The sequence below is a fragment of the Conger conger genome, unplaced genomic scaffold (assembly GCF_963514075.1).
Source record: "Conger conger unplaced genomic scaffold, fConCon1.1 SCAFFOLD_182, whole genome shotgun sequence".
Taxonomy (NCBI): Eukaryota; Metazoa; Chordata; class Actinopteri; order Anguilliformes; family Congridae; genus Conger; species Conger conger.
The window spans coordinates 1,210-21,525 of record NW_026890218.1 but is presented as its reverse complement, the minus strand read 5'-3'; the positions used below and the strand labels follow the sequence as shown (position 1 = coordinate 21,525).

The window sequence follows — 20,316 nt, the reverse complement described above, 5'->3', positions numbered from 1 at the left end:
GGGATATGATACAGTCAGTACAGTGGCTACAGTGTGGGGTATCATATGGGGATATGATACAGTCAGTACAGTGGCTACAGTGTGGGGTATCATATGGGGATATGATACAGTCAGTACAGTGGCTACAGTGTGGGGTATCATATGGGGATATGATACAGTCAGTACAGTGGCTACAGTGTGGGGTATCATATGGGGATATGATACAGTCAGTACAGTGGCTACAGTGTGGGGTATCATATGGGGATATGATACAGTCAGTACAGTGGCTACAGTGTGGGGTATCATATGGGGATATGATACAGTCAGTACAGTGGCTACAGTGTGGGGTATCATATGGGGATATGATACAGTCAGTACAGTGGCTACAGTGTGGGGTATCATATGGGGATATGATACAGTCAGTACAGTGGCTACAGTGTGGGGTATCATATGGGGATATGATACAGTCAGTACAGTGGTGCCCATGTCTATATGGACAGTATGCACACTGGCCTTACAGTGCTCAGTCAGAGCAGGGGACAGAGAAACAACTGAACACACAGAAAACAGAGAGACAGAGAGGGAGATGAGAGAGAGGGAGAGAAGGCGAGACAAAGAGAGGGAAAGAGAGAGAGGGAGATGAGAGAGAGGGAGAGAGAGGGAGGGAGAGAGAGGGAGAGGGAGGGAGAGAGGGAGAGAGAGAAAGAGAGGGAGAGAGAGGGAGGGAGAGAGAGAGAAAGAGAGAGAGAGATGGAGAGAGAGAGAGGGAGAGAGAGAGGGAGAGAGAGGGAGAGAGGGAGGGAGAGCGAAAGAGAAAGAGGGAGAGAGAGAGAGAGGGAGAGAGAGAGGTAGAGGGAGGGAGAGAGAAAGAGAAAGAGAGGGAGAGAAAGAGAAAGAGAGGGAGAGAGAGAGAGAGGGAGAGAGAGAGGGAGGGAGATGGAGAGAGAGGGAGGGAGGGAGAGCGAGAGAGGGAGAGAGAGAGAAAGAGAAAGAGAGGGAGAGAGAGAGGGAGAGAGAGAGGGAGAGGCAGGGAGAGAAAGAGAGGGGGAGAGAGAGAGAGAGAGGGAGAAAGAGAAAGAGAGGGAGAGAGAGAGGGAGAGAGAGAGGGAGAGGCAGGGAGAGAAAGAGAGGGGGAGAGAGAGGGAGATGAGAGAGAGGGAGAGAGAGGGAGATGGAGGGAGAGGGAGAGGGAGAGCACGGGGCAGAAGGTGTGGTGGTGAGGGGTCTCAGTGATGGGGATGCTGATGAAGTGATAGCATACGCTCCAGCGATGTGCTGTCTCCACAGGGCTGCCCCGGGCGACAGAGTGACAGCGCGTCTAAACGCAAAATTAAAGAGACGCACGCGAGGTTAACAGGGCCATCCTGGGGGCCGGCATTACCCCCTCTACCCCCAACTACCCCCCGAATCAGGGGCACTTGCCTTCTGCCACGTCGAAGCTCTGGAACTTGACGGGCTGGGCGTAGTTGACCATGGCGGAGAGGTAGGGGTGGATGTTGGTGGTGGCGCCCACATACGTGTAGGAGGCGATCAGGGCCTGCTCATCATCCTCAGCATTCTCACCGCCCTGCTGGACAGACGGGGAAGCACAGCCTGAGCCTGCTGTCACACACCGCCATCTTACCCCACACACCGCCATCTTACCTCACACACCGCCATCTTACCCCACACACCGCCATCTTACCCCACACACCGCCATCTTACCTCACACACCGCCATCTTACCCCACACCCCGCCATCTTACCTCACACACACCGCCATCTTACCCCACACACCGCCATCTTACCTCACACACCGCCATCTTACCTCACACACTGCCATCTTACCTCACACACCGCCATCTTACCTCACACACCGCCATCTTACCTCACACACCGCCATCTTACCCCACACACCGCCATCTTACCTCACACACCGCCATCTTACCTCACACACACCGCCATCTTACCTCACACACCGCCATCTTACCTCACACACCGCCATCTTACCTCACACACACCGCCATCTTACCCCACACACCGCCATCTTACCTCACACACCGCCATCTTACCCCACACACCGCCATCTTACCCCACACACCGCCATCTTACCCCACACACACCGCCATCTTACCTCACACACCGCCATCTTACCCCACACACCGCCATCTTACCCCATACACCGCCATCTTACCCCACACACACCGCCATCTTACCCCACACACCGCCATCTTACCTCACACACCACCATCTTACCCCACACACACCGCCATCTTACCTCACACACCGCCATCTTACCTCACACACCGCCATCTTACCTCACACACCGCCATCTTACCCCACACACCGCCATCTTACCTCACACACCGCCATCTTACCTCACACACACCGCCATCTTACCTCACACACCGCCATCTTACCTCACACACCGCCATCTTACCTCACACACACCGCCATCTTACCCCACACACCGCCATCTTACCTCACACACCGCCATCTTACCCCACACACCGCCATCTTACCCCACACACCGCCATCTTACCCCACACACACCGCCATCTTACCTCACACACCGCCATCTTACCCCACACACCGCCATCTTACCCCATACACCGCCATCTTACCCCACACACACCGCCATCTTACCCCACACACCGCCATCTTACCTCACACACCACCATCTTACCCCACACACACCGCCATCTTACCTCACACACCGCCATCTTACCCCACACACACCGCCATCTTACCCCACACACCGCCATCTTACCCACACACACCGCCATCTTACCTCACACACCGCCATCTTACCCCACACACACCGCCATCTTACCCCACACACCGCCATCTTACCCACACACCCCGCCATCTTACCTCACACCCCGCCATCTTACCCCACACACACCGCCATCTTACCCCACACACCGCCATCTTACCCCACACACCGCCATCTTACCTCACACACCGCCATCTTACCCCACACACACCGCCATCTTACCTCACACACCGCCATCTTACCCCACACACACCGCCATCTTACCCCACACACACGCCATCTTACCTCACACACCACCATCTTACCTCACACACCGCCATCTTACCCCACACACACCGCCATCTTACCCCACACACCGCCATCTTACCCACACACCCCGCCATCTTACCTCACACCCCGCCATCTTACCCCACACACCGCCATCTTACCCCACACACCGCCATCTTACCCCACACACACCGCCATCTTACCTCACACACCGCCATCTTACCCCACACACCGCCATCTTACCTCACACACCGCCATCTTACCCCACACACACCGCCATCTTACCTCACACACCGCCATCTTACCTCACACACCACCATCTAACCCCACACCCCGCCATCTTACCTCACACACCGCCATCTTACCTCACACACTGCCATCTTACCTCACACACCGCCATCTTACCCCACACACCGCCATCTTACCCCACACACACCGCCATCTTACCCCACACACCGCCATCTTACCCCACACACACCGCCATCTTACCCCACACACACCGCCATCTTACCCCACACACCGCCATCTTACCCCACACACACCGCCATCTTACCCCACACACACCGCCATCTTACCCCACACACACCGCCATCTTACCCCACACACACCAGCGCGTGTATCAGCACAACTAAAGCTGCCATGCAGGGGATGAGGTTTTATACATGAGACCTGGTCTATCATTGACCCTCCAAACAACTCACAACTACTTTCAAATCTTGCATTTAAAAGCTTAAAATCTATGATTTTACTCTGAATTTGGCATTAAGACATGCAGAATATGAAAGTCAAGTTAACTGTTCTACAAAATGAAGATGAAAGCCTAAAACAGCCAAAAATGAACATTTCTACATAAACATCGATGTGACCTATGACCTACGATGATACGGGGTCACGGATGTGCTTCTGTCTCACAAAGATACTGGATAACTCTGCTCTGAGTAAACAGTGAACAGCTCTTCTTTACTTCAGTTCCAGATTTGGGCAGGGTCCGGATTTTACATTACATTACAGTACATTACATTACATTACATTATTGGCATTTGGCAGACGCTCTTATCCAGAGCGACGTACAGTTGATTAGACGAAGCAGGAGACTATCCTCCCCTGGAACAATGCAGGGTTAAGGGCCTTGCTCAAGGGCCCAACAGCTGTGCGGATCTTATTGTGGCTACACTGGGATTAGAACCACCGACCTTGTGTGTCCCAGTCATTTACCTTAACCACTACGCTACAGGCCACCCTGTTTTAGTCAGTGGCGCTAACTCAGTAATGCTGCTTTGTGAAACAGAGCCCAGCTAACTCAGTAATCCTGCTCTGTGAAACAGCGCCCAAGCATGGGGAGGTTCTCCATGTACAGGTAATCCAGTGTGTTGATCAGGTGGGGTTCAGGTGACACACCTTCTTGTTGTTGTCCTGGTCTGAGGACTCGGACACGTCTGTAGCGTCTGTAGCGTCTGTGACTTCAGTGATCTCCGACATTTCTGTCGCCTCGTCGTCAGGAACCTTAAACACGGGCACAGATTTCTGATAAATATCACGAGTAACTTAAACAAAAACATGTAACTAATGTAACTCATTATCAGATGTAATTATTCATGAACATTACTCCTCATCAGATTAAATGGTACAGCCCTGTAGAGGGGGGATAGGGAAATGGTACAGCCCTGTAGAGGGGGGGATAGGGAAATGGTACAGCCCTGTAGAGGGGGGGATAGGGAAATGGTCCAGCCCTGTAGAGGGGGGATAGGGAAATGGTACAGCCCTGTAGAGGGGGGATAGGGAAATGGTACAGCCCTCTAGAGGGGGGGATAGGGAAATGGTACAGCCCTGTAGAGGGGGGATAGGGAAATGGTACAGCCCTGTACAGGGGAGTGGTGGAGCACCTTTTTCACGCTGTTGCCAAGCGCTTCTTTCTCTCCGGGCTCTGGGTTTCCCTCCTTACCCTCAGCTGCAAAGGTCACAGGGCAGAGGTCAAAGGTCACCATCATCAACCGGACGCACAAATAATCACATGACTGCATTCATCCAATGTCTAATTACTACACTCTACACTCTGATGAAATTCCCCACAGCAAACAGATGATAGATCAGCATCACTCAGACAGTAATAGACTTAGACAGAAAGATGGAGAGAGAGTGAGAGATAGATACAGTGGGAGAGAGAGGGGGTGAGTGAGATAGACACGGTGAGAGAGAGAGGGTGAGTGAGAGACAGATAGAGAGAGAGAGAGGGGGTGAGTGAGATAGACACGGTAAGAGAGAGAGAGGGTGAGTGAGAGACAGAGAGAGAGAGAGAGAGAGAGGGTGAGTGAGAGAGAGAGAGAGAGAGAGAGGGTGAGAGAGACAGAGAGAGAGAGAGAGGGTGAGTGAGAGAGACAGATAGAGAGAGAGAGGGGGTGAGTGAGATAGATACGGTAAGAGAGAGAGAGAGAGGGTGAGTGAGATAGACACGGTGAGAGAGAGAGGGTGAGTGAGAGACAGAGAGAGAGAGAGAGAGAGAGGGTGAGTGAGAGACAGAGAGAGGGTGAGTGAGTGAGACACAGAGAGAGAGAGTGGGTGAGTGAGAGACAGAGAGAGAGAGAGAGAGAGAGGGTGAGTGAGAGACACAGAGAGAGAGAGAGAGAGGGTGAGTGAGAGACAGAGAGAGAGAGAGGGTGAGTGAGAGACAGAGAGAGAGAGAGAGAGAGAGAGGGTGAGTGAGAGACAGAGAGAGAGAGATAGAGAGAGAGAGAGGGTGAGTGAGAGACACAGAGAGAGAGAGAGAGAGAGAGGGTGAGTGAGAGACACAGAGAGAGAGAGAGAGAGGGTGAGTGAGAGACACAGAGAGAGAGAGAGAGAGAGGGTGAGTGAGAGACAGAGAGAGAGAGAGAGAGAGAGAGGGTGAGTGAGAGACACAGAGAGAGAGAGAGAGAGAGAGAGAGAGAGGGTGAGTGAGAGACACAGAGAGAGAGAGAGAGAGAGAGAGGGTGAGTGAGAGACACAGAGAGAGAGAGAGAGAGAGAGAGAGGGTGAGTGAGACACAGAGAGAGAGAAAGAGAGACAGAGAGAGAGAGAGAGAGAGAGGGTGAGTGAGAGACAGAGAGAGAGAGAGAGAGAGAGGGTGAGTGAGAGACAAAGAGAGAGAGAGAGAGGGTGAGTGAGAGACACAGAGAGAGAGAGAGAGAGAGAGGGTGAGTGAGAGACACAGAGAGAGAGAGAGAGAGAGAGGGTGAGTGAGAGACAGAGAGAGAGAGAGGGTGAGTGAGAGACACAGAGAGAGAGAGAGAGAGAGAGAGAGGGTGAGTGAGAGACAGAGAGAGAGAGAGAGAGAGAGAGGGTGAGTGAGAGAGAGAGAGAGAGAGAGAGAGAGAGAGAGAGGGTGAGTGAGAGACACAGAGACAGAGAGAGAGAGAGAGGGTGAGTGAGAGACAGAGAGAGAGAGAGAGAGAGAGGGTGAGTGAGAGACAGAGAGAGAGAGGGTGAGTGAGAGACACAGAGAGAGAGAGACAGAGAGAGAGGGTGAGTGAGAGACACAGAGAGAGAGAGAGAGAGAGAGGGTGAGTGAGAGACAGAGAGAGAGAGAGAGAGGGTGAGTGAGAGACAGAGAGAGAGAGAGGGTGAGTGAGAGACACAGAGAGAGAGAGAGAGAGAGAGAGAGGGTGAGTGAGAGACAGAGAGAGAGAGAGAGAGAGAGGGTGAGTGAGAGACACAGAGAGAGAGAGAGAGAGAGAGAGAGAGAGGGTGAGTGAGAGACAGAGAGAGAGAGAGAGAGAGAGAGAGAGGGTGAGTGAGAGACAGAGAGAGAGAGAGAGAGAGGGTGAGTGAGAGACAGAGAGAGAGAGAGAGGGTGAGTGAGAGACAGAGAGAGAGAGAGAGAGAGAGGGTGAGTGAGAGACACACAGAGAGAGAGAGAGAGAGAGAGAGAGAGAGAGGGTGAGTGAGAGACAGAGAGAGAGAGAGAGAGAGAGAGAGAGGGTGAGTGAGAGACAGAGAGAGAGAGAGAGAGAGGGTGAGTGAGAGACAGAGAGAGAGAGAGAGGGTGAGTGAGAGACAGAGAGAGAGAGAGAGAGGGTGAGTGAGAGACAGAGAGAGAGAGAGAGAGAGGGTGAGTGAGAGACAGAGAGAGAGAGAGAGAGAGAGGGTGAGTGAGAGACAGAGAGAGAGAGAGGGTGAGTGAGAGACACAGAGAGAGAGAGAGAGAGAGAGGGTGAGTGAGAGACAGAGAGAGAGAGAGAGAGAGAGAGAGGGTGAGAGAGAGAGAGATAGACACGCCCCCGGGGTGACTGACGGTTCTCCAGGTCTTCCTCGGCGTCGTCCTCCAGGATGTTGGCGGGGGTGCTGGTCTCTCCGGCCTCCATGTGCTTCTTAAAGGACTCCAGCTGCTCTGAGAGACACAGCAAACACAGCGTCAGCCTGCTGTCACAAGGGCTTCATAAGGGCTTCATAGTGGCTTTATTAGCGCATCATAACCACATTACAGGCTTCATAGTACTTCATAAGTGCTTCATAAGTGCTTCATAAGTGCATCATAAGCAGCAAACTCACACACCATAGCATGCAGGGGAAAGATGGTAAACCTACTCTGCTCGACTTCAGGCTTCAGGCGCTTGTTTTTGATGAGGATTTTCCTCTTCAGGTCGATGGGGGAGGGCAGGGGCCGCCCTGCCTCGATCTGCAGCAGCGTCAGAGTTACAGAGGGTCACAGGAAGCGTTACGGTTGGGTTAGGTGAGGGTTGAGGTTAGGTTAGGGTTAAGGGGTCAGAGTTACAGAGGGTCACAGGAAGCGTTATGGTTGGGTTAGGTGAGGGTTGAGGTTAGGTTAGGGTTAAGGGGTCAGAGTTACAGAGGGTCACAGGAAGCGTTATGGTTGGGTTAGGTGAGGGTTGAGGTTAGGTTAGGGTTAAGGGGTTAGGGTAAGGAGAGAGAGGCACTCACAGGGAAGGACTCCAGTGGCTGCTTCAGCAGCAGGTCCCCGAAGATCTCCTCACAGTACCGCGCCATCTTATACTGCTGAGGCTTACTGAGGTCAACAGGAAATACATCATATCAGTGAGGTCAACAGGAAATACCACACAACACTGAGGTCAACAGGAAATACATCACAACATTGAGGTCAACAGGAAATACATCATATCAGTGAGGTCAACAGGAAACACATCATATCACTGAGGTCAACAGGAAATACCACACAACACTGAGGTCAACAGGAAATACATCACAACACTGGGGTCAGCAGGAAACACATCATATCACATGGGGTCAACAGGAAACACATCATATCACATGGGGTCAACAGGAAACACCTCATATCACTGAGGTCAAAATCTCCCTAAGGATATCTACACACTCACCACCTGCATTAACACACATAAACAGACACCACACTGACTGGGGTTACAGCACCACACTGACTGGGGTTACAGCAGCACACTGACTGGGGTTACAGCAGCACACTGACTGGGGTTACAGCACCACACTGACTGGGGTTACAGCACCACACTGACTGGGGTTAGCGCACCACACTGACTGGGGTTACAGCAGCACACTGACTGGGGTTAGCGCACCACACTGACTGGGGTTAGCGCACCACACTGACTGGGGTTACAGCACCACACTGACTGGGGTTACAGCATCACACTGACTGGGGTTACAGCACCACACTGACTGGGGTTAGCGCACCACACTGACTGGGGTTACAGCACCACACTGACTGGGGTTAGCGCACCACACTGACTGACCTGCAGTGGTTCTCGAAGGACAGAATGACGGGGTACTCAGAGGTCACAAACGCCGTCTCTCTAATGGCCTGGATAACGTCCTGAAACCAGAGGATTTATTCAGATGAAAATGAGCACTGCGGTGATGTTGTGGATGTGAACACTGCTTTTTGGGGTAGATTCCCGGCACGCTAACACAGACACACTCCGTTAACCTTACATTGTGTTTTCTGCAGTCGCCTTATTCCACCGAACATCAGAGTGAATTTCAGACTCCTTTGTGCTCTTCGGACTTAATAACATGCAACATTAAACAGCAGAGAGGAACATAATGGACTCCATTTCAAACCAAAGGGTGCGGGAGCCCTCTAAATAAGCCTGCTCTCCCCTGAAATCACATTCTGTGAAAAGCATTGTTTCATGAATGACACTTTAGGGCAGTAAGTCCCATTCCCTGTGTTTTCGCTCAGATGACATTGTGTTTCTGAAACAGAAATGTCTTGTTGTCATGCCAAGAAAGGCACTTGAGCTGAATAAAACAGATACTCCCATTAATGCTCTCAGATACTCCCATTAATGCTCTCAGATACTCTCAGTAATGCAGAGGATTCAGGGAGAGACTGAGGCCCCGTTCACTGCTTTGGAGGGATAGAAACCAAACAGACCTTTTCCCAGAGCTGAGGGGTAGGGACTGCAGAGAGACATAGTGTAGGGGTGTAGTGTAGGGGGGTATAGTAGGGTAGGGGTGTAGTGTAGGGGGTATAGTAGTGTAGGGGTGTAGTGTAGGGGGGGTATAGTAGGGTAGGGGTGTAGTGTAGGGGGGGTATAGTAGGGTAGGGGTGTGGTGTAGGGGGGTATAGTAGGGTAGGGGTGTGGTGTAGGGGGGTATAGTAGGGTAGGGGTGTGGTGTAGGGGGGTATAGTAGAGTAGGGGTGTAGTGTAGGGGGGTATAGTAGGGTAGGGGGTATAGCAGTGTAGGGGGTATAGTAGTGTAGGGGTGTAGTGTAGGGGAGTATAGTAGGGTAGGGGGTATAGTAGTGTAGGGGGGTATAGTAGGGTAGGGGTGTGGTGTAGGGGGGTATAGTAGTGTAGGGGTGTGGTGTAGGGGGGTATAGTACGGTAGGGGTGTGGTGTAGGGGGGTATAGTAGTGTAGGGGTGTAGTGTAGGGGGGGTATAGTAGGGTAGGGGTGTGGTGTAGGGGGGTATAGTAGGGTAGGGGTGTAGTGTAGGGGGGTATAGTAGGGTAGGGGGGTATAGTAGGGGTAGGGGACACAGTACTCACCTTGAACAGGATGTCGGTGCACATGGCTTTCCCGTGCGTTATAATCGGCTCCTGGTCTTCACCCTTCCCATCCCAGCAATCCAGCTCCACACACCTGAACACAAAAAACACCTGAACACACCTGAGAAAAAAAAAAAACCTGAACACAAAAAACACCTGAACACACCTGAGAACACAAAAAACACCTGAACACACCTGAGAACACAAAAAACACCTGAGCACATCAGCACACACACCTGAGTGGGTATGAAGTTGGTGTTGTATTGTAGGGGACAGGGGTGTGGGTATGGAGTTGGTTGTATGTGTGTGTGTTTTGGTGTGTGTGGGTACCATGTTGGTTGTATGTGTGTGTATTTTGGTGTGCGTGTGGGTACGGTGTTGGTTGTATGTGTGTGTATTTTGGTGTGTGTGGGTATGGAGTCGGTTGTATGTGTGTGTATTTTGGTGTGTGTGGGGGTATGGAGTTGGTTGTGTGTGTGTGTATTCTGGTGTGTGTGTGTGGGTATGGAGTCGGTTGTGTGTGTGTGTGTTCTGGTGTGTGTGTGGGGGTATGGAGTTGGTTGTGTGTGTGTGTGTGTTCTGGTGTGTGTGTGGGTATGGAGTCGGTTGTGTGTGTGTGTATTCTGGTGTGTGTGTGGGGGTATGGAGTCGGTTGTGTGTGTGTGTGTGTGTGTGTGTGGGGGGGTATGGAGTTGGTTGTGTGTGTGTGTGTGTGTGTGTGTAATCTGGTGTGTGTGTGTGTGTGTGTGTGTAATCTGGTGTGTGTGTGTGTGTGTGTGTGTAATCTGGTGTGTGTGTGTGTGTGTGTGTGTGTGAGTGTGTGTGTGTGTGTGTGTGTGTGTGTGTGTGTGAGTGAGTGAGTGAGTGTGTGTGTGTGTGTGTGTGTGTGTGTGTGTGTGTGTGTGTGTGTGTGTGAGTGTGTGTGTGTGTGTGTGTGTGTGTGTGAGTGAGTGAGTGTGTGTGTGTGTGTGAGTGTGTGTGTGTGTGTGTGTGTGTGTGTGTGTGTGTGTGTGTATGTGTGTGTGTGTGAGTGTGTGTGTGTGTGTGGGGGGGTATGGAGTTGGTTGTGTGTGTGTGTGTGTGTGTGTGTAATCTGGTGTGTGTGTGTGTGTGTGTAATCTGGTGTGTGTGTGTGTGTGTGTGTGTAATCTGGTGTGTGTGTGTGTGTGTGTGTGTGTGTGTGTGTGTGAGTGTGTGTGTGTGTGTGTGTGTGTGTGTGTGTGTGTGTGTGAGTGAGTGAGTGTGTGTGTGTGTGTGTGTGTGTGTGTGTGTATGTGTGTGTGTGTGTGTGTGTGTGTGTGTGTGTGTGAGTGTGTGTGTGTGTGCGTGTGCGTGTGCGTGTGCGAGTGCGTGTGCGTGTGCGTGTGCGTGTGCGTGTGTGTGTGGGGGGGTATTGTGATGTTTTACCTGCACCCTGACAGCAGCACCTGCCGGTACATCTCCACGGAGGACTTCCCTCCAAACTGGCGGCCCGTCAGGTATGTGTTGTGGGAGGAGCTGATGAAGTAGTGGGCCAGCGGCTGGTCCATCTCCTGGTACAGCTCCAACCGGTCCAGAAACACGGGCGCGTTCTCGTCCGACATCAGGTACCGACAGAACCCGTCACTGGACATACGGCCTGCAGCATGGACACCATCAGAGGCTCAGCCACTGACACATCATCACCCCGTCCATCCATCCATCAGCACATCCATCCATCTATCACCACATCCATCCATCCATCACCCCGTCCATCCATCCATCACCCCATCCATCCATCCATCACCCCGTCCATCCATCACCACATCCATCCATCTATCACCACATCCATCCATCCATCACCCCATCCATCCATCCATCACCCCGTCCATCCATCCATCATCCATCTATCACCCCGTCCATCCATCCATCCATCACCACATCCATCCATCTATCACCACATCCATCCATCCATCATCCATCTATCACCCCATCCATCCATCTATCCATCACCACATCCATCCATCCATCATCCCGTCCATCCATCCATCACCCCGTCCATCCATCACCACATCCATCCATCTATCACCACATCCATCCATCCATCACCCCATCCATCCATCCATCACCCCGTCCATCCATCCATCATCCATCTATCATCACATCCATCCATCATCCATCTATCACCACATCCATCCATCCATCACCCATCTATCACCCCATCCATCCATCCATCCATCCATCACCCCGTCCATCCATCCATCACCCCATCCATCACCCCGTCCATCCATTCATCACCCCGTCCATCCATCCATCATCCATCTATCACCACATCTATCCATCCATCCATCTATCACCACATCCATCCATCCATCCATCCATCTATCACCACATCCATCCATCCATCCATCTATCACCACATCCATCCATCCATCCATCACCCCATCCATCCATCCATCCACAAACGAACAGCCTCCCTGTCCAACCCAATCAGACCTGGGTCAAATATCTCATTGTTTCTACACTTCACACTACACTGGCAGCTCTGCCTGCTGGTAAGCCTGTAGCCTGTAGCCTAAAGGTGCATGACTGGGACCTGGGAGGTTGGTGGCTGAAGCCCCAGCGTGGCCATGATAAGATCCACACCGCTCCTGGGCCCTGGAGCACGGCCCTGAACCTCACCCAGGGATTACTTCCTTCACAGAGACCAAGGGTGCGTCCCAATTCTCTAAAGATGAATCCTCCTTTAGAAAAATACGCCCTCGTTTCCTATCCAGAAGTCTGGGGGAGGAGAGGAGTGGAAGAAGGATTGGGACACGAGAACTCGAGAACTCAAGAAAAAAATACCATTGCAGTTGCCTCACCTCACCACCAGGCTGTTCTGTTAAGTCACCACAAGAGGGCAGGAGAATATCACAGGTGAATTTCTCCTCAAATTAAAACATCGGTTTCATTTTTCAGTCCGTTTACAAAGAATAACAACATAACAGGACTGAAAACTAACATGAAAAGAAAGACAGTGGAGAAACAGGAGTAAATGTAAACCGGTTAAATCATATCTACAATCAGAACAACAGTGAACGACTCAGGTATAACAAACAGACACAGAGACAGTTGTGTTCCCCCTGTCTCCTCCAGGAGGATGCTGAGATCAACCTGACAGAGGACACAGTCAGAGAGAGAGAGAGAGCGATAGAGAGAGAGATAGGAAGAGGGGGTGAGAGAGAGAGAGATATAGATAGAGAGGGATTACCTTTCTTCCTGAGTTGGGCGTCTCTCTCATACTTGTCGATGATCTGCATGGCTCGTTTCGGATCATAGAAGGGGAATAAGATCTCGTTCAGGCGCGGGTCCCGTTGGTGCTAGTGAAGAAAAATCCTTGTTTTTAAACTGAAAAATCCTTCAAAGATATCTACAGAAAACAATAAAAACAATCACCAGGCACCACAATCACAATTAGCAGCGTTTACACAATGGGGGTTTGGCAGCTATTGGAGATATTACACATGTAAAACATTTAGCTGTGTTTTAACTTCAAAGGTGCGTCCATGCCAGGAGAGTGAGCTGTTTAAACAGCGCTGTTTTCCCCGAGACGGTGGAACACAAAAGCAGGGTCTGGGTGTCCTTTACAGGCCGAATACAGGAGGAAGCAACGTCCAAACTCCCCAAAGCACTGTGTAAAGCACAACTAGCACAGAGACATCGCACCTACACAACACACAGTGCCGCTACACAAACACACACACAGAGCCGCTACACAAACACACACACAGAGCCGCTACACAAACACACACACAGAGCCGCTACACAAACACACACACAGAGCCGCTACACAAACACACACACAGAGCCGCTACACAAACACACACACAGAGCCGCTACACAAACACACACACAGAGCCGCTACACAAACACACACACAGAGCCGCTACACAAACACACACACAGAGCCGCTACACAAACACACACAGCGTTGCTACACAAACACACACACACAGAGCCGCTACACAACACACACACACAGAGCCGCTACACAAACACACACAGCGTTGCTACACAAACACACACACACAGAGCCACTACACAACACACACACACAGAGCCGCTACACAAACACACACAGGGTTGCTACAGAAACACACACACAGAGCCGCTACACAAACACACACAGCGTTGCTACACAAACACACACACAGAGCCGCTACGCAAACACACACAGCGTTGCTACAGAAACACACACAAACAGAGCCGCTACACAACACACACACACAGAGCCGCTACACAAACACACACAGGGTTGCTACAGAAACACACACACAGAGCCGCTACAGAAACACACACACAGAGCCGCTACACAAACACACACACAGTGTCGCTACACAAACACACACAGTGTCACTACACAAACACAAGGCCGGAGCCCCGCTCCAACAGTGTGGACGTCACAAGGCTCGATGCTAAAGCACTAACTCGATTCAGCCAATGGGGAGACCACAGGAAGTGACACAGGTGAAGCCACACAGCACGGAAACAGCCCCGGCCCTGCCCACCCAGGGGTCACCATGGTTACACAGAGAGGGGAAGGGGGAGGGGCCATGGGCAGGGAGGAATGGGGGGGTGGTGGAAGCGTGGTGCATGCTGGGTGAAAAAGGGTGTGCCAGAAGCAAGATGTTTTTGCACAGGAAAGTTAATGAATGATAAAAAGCTTACTTCATTCAGAAAGCTGACTAATTGGTCTACGCTTAAATAATCAGTTTTGTCTCCATTGCTGAAAAGGAATTAATTAGGAAACAAAAAACAAAATGTTATACTTTTGAATTAACCAAATCAAATAATGAAAAAAAGAAAAGAAAAAAGAACTGATAGATGTTCTTATGGTACAAACTGCAAGTAGTTTGAGTTTTTGCCCCCAAAACATTCTTCCTTTACTTGTAAACCCCACCAATCTTCAAGACAAGTTAGCTAAAAACGAGTTAGTTTCACAAACAGGTTAATGTTGTAACTGGCAGCAGGTTTGGGTTTAAGGCAGTTAGTTGAGCCCATGCCGCCTTCATTAGCACCCGTCAGCCGTCAAACACAACATCACACATTACGATGTCAGGGAAACCCACACCAACAATCCAGTGCTAATGCTGTCACAACTCTGACGGACATAAAAAAACAAACTTCATACCAGGTGAGCGGCATGGACAGTCTTAGCTACAGTCACAGCTGTATGTCTTAATAAAGTCGTGTTTTTGTGAAACGGTTTTTGGTTTTTGTGAAACTTACATTTTCTTGAACAGCTCTTCTATGTCGGTTCTGGGACAGATCTTCTGTATGAGCGTGTAGAAGATGTCGAAGGTGAACACCGAGTGCTCAATCTCATCATTCTGCAACGAGCCACGAGAACACGTGAACCGCACACTCTCAGCCAATCACAGTTACACCCAGCCCCCATCAGCCAATCACATCCATACCATTACACCCAGCCCCCATCAGCCAATCACATCTACACCATTACACCCAGCCCCCATCAGCCAATCACATCCATACCATTACACCCAACCGCCTATCAGCCAATCACATCTACACCATTACACCCAGCCCCCATCAGCCAATCACATCTACACCATTACACCCAGCCCCCATCAGCCAATCACATCCATACCATTACACCCAGCCGCCTATCAGCCAATCACATCTACACCCAGCCCTCTTATCAGCCAATCAAATGTATTAACCCTCTAACTGCATACTCTCAGCCAATCAAATTTATTCTTCTGATTTTACCTGGAAACTCAGCAGTCCTTTAGCTGTCCTTTAGCCTCTCATCTGCGTACCTGTGTTGTGTTCATACCTGTACCTGTGTTGAGCTCACACCTGTACCTGTGTTGAGCTCACACCTGGCCCTGTGTTGAGCTCACAGCTGTACCTGTGTTCACACCTGGCCCTGTGTTGAGCTCACACCTGTACCTGTGTTGAGCTCACACCTGGCCCTGTGTTGAGCTCACACCTGTACCTGTGTTGAGCTCACACCTGTACCTGTGTTGAGCTCACACCTGGCCCTGTGTTGAGCTCACAGCTGTACCTGTGTTCACACCTGGCCCCGGAGCTCACCTTTCCGCTGGGCAGGCCCAGGTCCTTCAGGGCCTGGAAGATGCCCTTCTCCGTTTTCCCCGAGGCGAAGGTCCTCGTGATGCTAACGGCGCACAGGAAGAGAACACAGATCAACCCTGCTCCCCCAGATCACCACAGGAACTGTCCCACAATGCTGTGCTCTGCTCCTTACTCACACACACCCAGCCCCTGGGGGTCTGCAGGCTAAACTAACTGATGAAGAATGGAATCCTACGTTAAATAAGACAGCAGAGTGAATGGATAACAGAATTCTTACCTTCGCACCGGAATCTTCCCACTCACATTCGTGAGAAACGCCAACCTCATCCAGCTGAAACAAACACACACACTTCAGCTGCAGCTCAACACACACTCACACACACTCACACACCCACACACACACACTCACACACACTCACACATCCACAAACACTCAGACACACTCACACACACTCAGACACTCACACACACACTCACACATCCACAAACACTCACATACGCTCACACACACTCACACACACACTCACACATCCACAAGCACTCACACACACACACTCACATACACTCACACATCCACAAACACTCACACAACCAAACACTCACATACACACACACACACACACACTCACACACACTCACACACCCACACACACACACTCACACACACTCACACATCCACAAACACTCAGACACACTCACACACACTCAGACACTCACACACACACTCACACATCCACAAACACTCACATACGCTCACACACACTCACACACACACTCACACATCCACAAGCACTCACACACACACACTCACATACACTCACACATCCACAAACACTCACACAACCAAACACTCACATACACACACACACACACACACACTCACACACACACACAAACACACACACACACAGACTCACACACACACACACACACACACACGCGCACACACACACACACACTCACACACACACACACTCACACACACACACACACACACACACTCAGGAGAAGATACTCACTGTTTCTTCAGGCAGGTCATGGGACTCACGTTGTTTGCTTTGAAGTTGTGAATCACCGACCTCAAGCCATCCGTCCATCGCTACAGATAAATGAGAGAGAGCGGGAGAGAGAGGGAGGGAGAGAGGAGAAAGAGAGGGAGGGAGAGAGAGGGAGGGAGAGAAACAGCACAAACAACAGTCAAATTACCCAGGACTGCTGTGAGCTAACTGTGCTACAACACACACTGAGCACAGGGCTAACGGCACTGTACCCGCCAGGACCACACTCACAGCACTCACCTCACAACAGCATTAACAGCACATGTAATCAGCAGACATATTTATTTAACAGGAAGACATTTGTATACACTTCAACCTAATAACTCTCGCCATGACTGTGCAGCCTGTCTCCACTAGAGGGCAGCACTGCCCGCGGCACTGCGCAGACAGGCTGGCTCTGAGCCAGTCTGTCAGGAACAGAGCCAGAGAAACTCCCGCGTCTCCGGCCCAGACCAGCAACTCCCACGTTTAACGCGCTATTTTTACAGAGAGGAGATCCTTCCTCCCCCTCTACCCCTCTACACCCCTCAACACCCCGGGCTACGTCTGCGCCAGCGCAGAGACCGTCTGTGACTCTACTGCCCCCTAGGGGCTGCAGACAGCATGTGCACAGCGCATGGATTTCCTTTTCAGGTAATTCTGCCTCACAAGTTGAATGTTAGACAGAGAGAGCGAGAGAGGGAGAGAGTGAGAGAGAGAGAGGGGGAGAGAGAGAGAGGGATAGAGTGGGAGAGAGGGAGAGAGAGAGAGGAGAGAGAGGGAGAGAGCAGGAGAGAGGGGGAGAGAGAGAGAGAGAGAGAGAAGGAGAGAGCGGGAGAGAGGGAGAGAGAGGGGGAGAGAGCGGGAGAGAGGGAGAGAGAGAGGGAGAGAGATATGGAGATCAGAGAGAGAGCAGGAGAGAGAGATGAAGGAAGAGATAAGAGAGAAAAGGAAGACAATAAGAGGGAGAAAGGGATGGAGAAAGAGAGGGGGTGGGATGTAGAATAAGAGGAGGAGAGGGAGGTGCAGAGCGGCAGGAAGTGGCGGTTACCTTGGCGATGTCGGCGGTCTCTGCCACCATGTAGGTGGAGGTGAGGTTGACCAGGTCGGTGCCGCTGCACACACAGATGCAGCCCTCCAGATCGCCCTCCACCTTCCCAGCAGCCTCCAGCGCCGACACTATCTTAGGGTCCTGCAGAGGCCCCGCCCACAACACGCCCAGCGTCACACCCGGCCCAACAGCACCATGATAGGGTCCAAATGGCAATACACCCATCGGCCAATCACACTCAATCAATACACCCATCGGCCAATCACACTCAATCAATACACCCATCGGCCAATCACACTCAATCAATACACCCATCGGCCAATCACACTCAATCAATACACCCATCAGCCAATCACACTCAATCAATACACCCATCGGCCAATCACACTCAATCAATACACCCATCGGCCAATCACACTCAATCAATACACCCATCGGCCAATCACACTCAATCAATACACCCATCAGCCAATCACACTCAATCAATACACCCATCGGCCAATCACACTCAATCAATACACCCATCGGCCAATCACACTCAATCAATACACCCATCGACCAATCACACTCAATCAATACACCCATCGACCAATAAAACGACCAATCACAATCAATACACCGGGCTGACCAATCAAACAGCATGTGACAAATAAAGTCTCTTGAATCAACTCATGACTCAATCCACAAACCAACCAATTAATCATTCAATCAACCAAACGACCAACCAGTTTTATTTGTTTTCTTATAGACAAAGCAGTCACACTGAACAGAAGCAGCAGCCTCGGGCGGGGAGCATGCGAGGTGCTGAAGGTCAAAGGTTACAGTTTTTTACAATAGTTTTCACTCTTGTCTCAATACCATGTCCACTTTTTCAAAACACTTAACACATTCACCATATCATTAGACTATGTGAACTAAACTGTGGATATTTTTGCATTGCTTTCATACTAAAGGCATTCAATCACCACTTCTTCCAAAATTCATGAATACCTCTCTCAGTCAGTGTTCACTACCAGCAAAAGTTGGTACAAATACAGCAAATTTTGCAGACATTTAGATACTCTGTTCAAAACAGTTAACTTTCAGTTCAAAACCCAATAAAATTCTGATCATTGTGAAAGGAAATATGCTGCATTTTGGCAGAAAAATGAAACTATATGCTTGAAATACATAAGACAGATCATTCTGATTTGAGCAGAAAGTTTATTCAGTTTATTCATTTTTTTTGTTTGCAGCCTTGTTGCCATCTATACAAAAGTGATCATACTTGCATTGAAATGTGCATGTATATAGGGTAAATATAGATGTAGTTGTTACTGAAGAGATTTTTCCACTATTACTGCTGTATATGAACTGTTGAAACACCTGGCTGTCATTTCAGTGAACAACCTACCCAGGTGTTTGTTGTTTGTGCCCCGTTACCACATATACAAAAGGGGCCACCTTTGGATTGGCATTTGCATTCTTTAGCCTTGGTGGGGAAAATGGATGCAGCCAGAGGCAGAGGAAGAAGACGTCGCAGAAAAGTAAGAACAGTTGTGTCTGATGAAGTCAGAGCCACAGTCATTGATCATGTGGTAAATCATGGTCTGTCCCTGGTACTATACAGTATTCACAGCATTCTGACTGAAGGAGTTCAATTGATGTGTATATTACAGCAGTACAGTGATTTCAGAAGTCTCCAGAAAAACAGATGTATCAGTGCACATTTGTCTTTTACTCACTACAGGACCCAGTGGTTACCTCCAAGGGTAAAGAGGGGGGGAGGGGAAGAATGTTTACGCCTCAACAGGAGGATACAATAGTTGGGATGGTCATAGTCAACAACAGCATCAGGCTAAGAGAAATATGCAACAACAACATCGCAGACAACAACATATTTCCAAACATTGACAGTGTAAGCCCTACAACCATTTCAAGAGTGCTACAGAAACATCAGATCAGGATGAAACAGTTGTACACTGTCCCCTTTGACAGGAACTCTGAGGGTGTCAAGGAACTCAGGTACCAATATGAAGTTTATGAAGGTATATGTGAAGGTTTAGGACCACCATCCACATGAACAGATGTCACTTCTAGATCCAATGGCTGCTGGGTGTATGGACATAACAGTGGAACACATCCAGGGCTGGATAAGGCACGCAAAAGAGATGTTTTCCACGGTGTATAGCAAGAGATAACATTCGGAGTGA

The 20,316-nt window shown here is 50.4% G+C and overlaps 1 protein-coding gene across 1 annotated transcript; it reads right to left on the bottom strand.

Moving 5' to 3' along the window:
* Positions 1-1,401: 1,401 nt before the first annotated feature.
* Positions 1,402-18,265, bottom strand: LOC133119441 (1-phosphatidylinositol 4,5-bisphosphate phosphodiesterase beta-4-like; the record flags this gene model as incomplete). Its single annotated transcript, XM_061230030.1, has 16 exons — positions 1,402-1,546; positions 4,399-4,503; positions 4,884-4,948; positions 7,268-7,363; positions 7,561-7,651; positions 7,915-7,999; positions 8,718-8,797; positions 9,980-10,073; positions 11,387-11,597; positions 13,191-13,299; positions 14,648-14,705; positions 15,209-15,309; positions 16,037-16,118; positions 16,314-16,367; positions 17,056-17,135; positions 18,125-18,265. Coding segments are annotated over 16 exons (1,597 nt in total), but the record flags the coding sequence as incomplete, so codon positions are not given.
* Between the last annotated feature and the right edge of the window lie 2,051 nt (positions 18,266-20,316).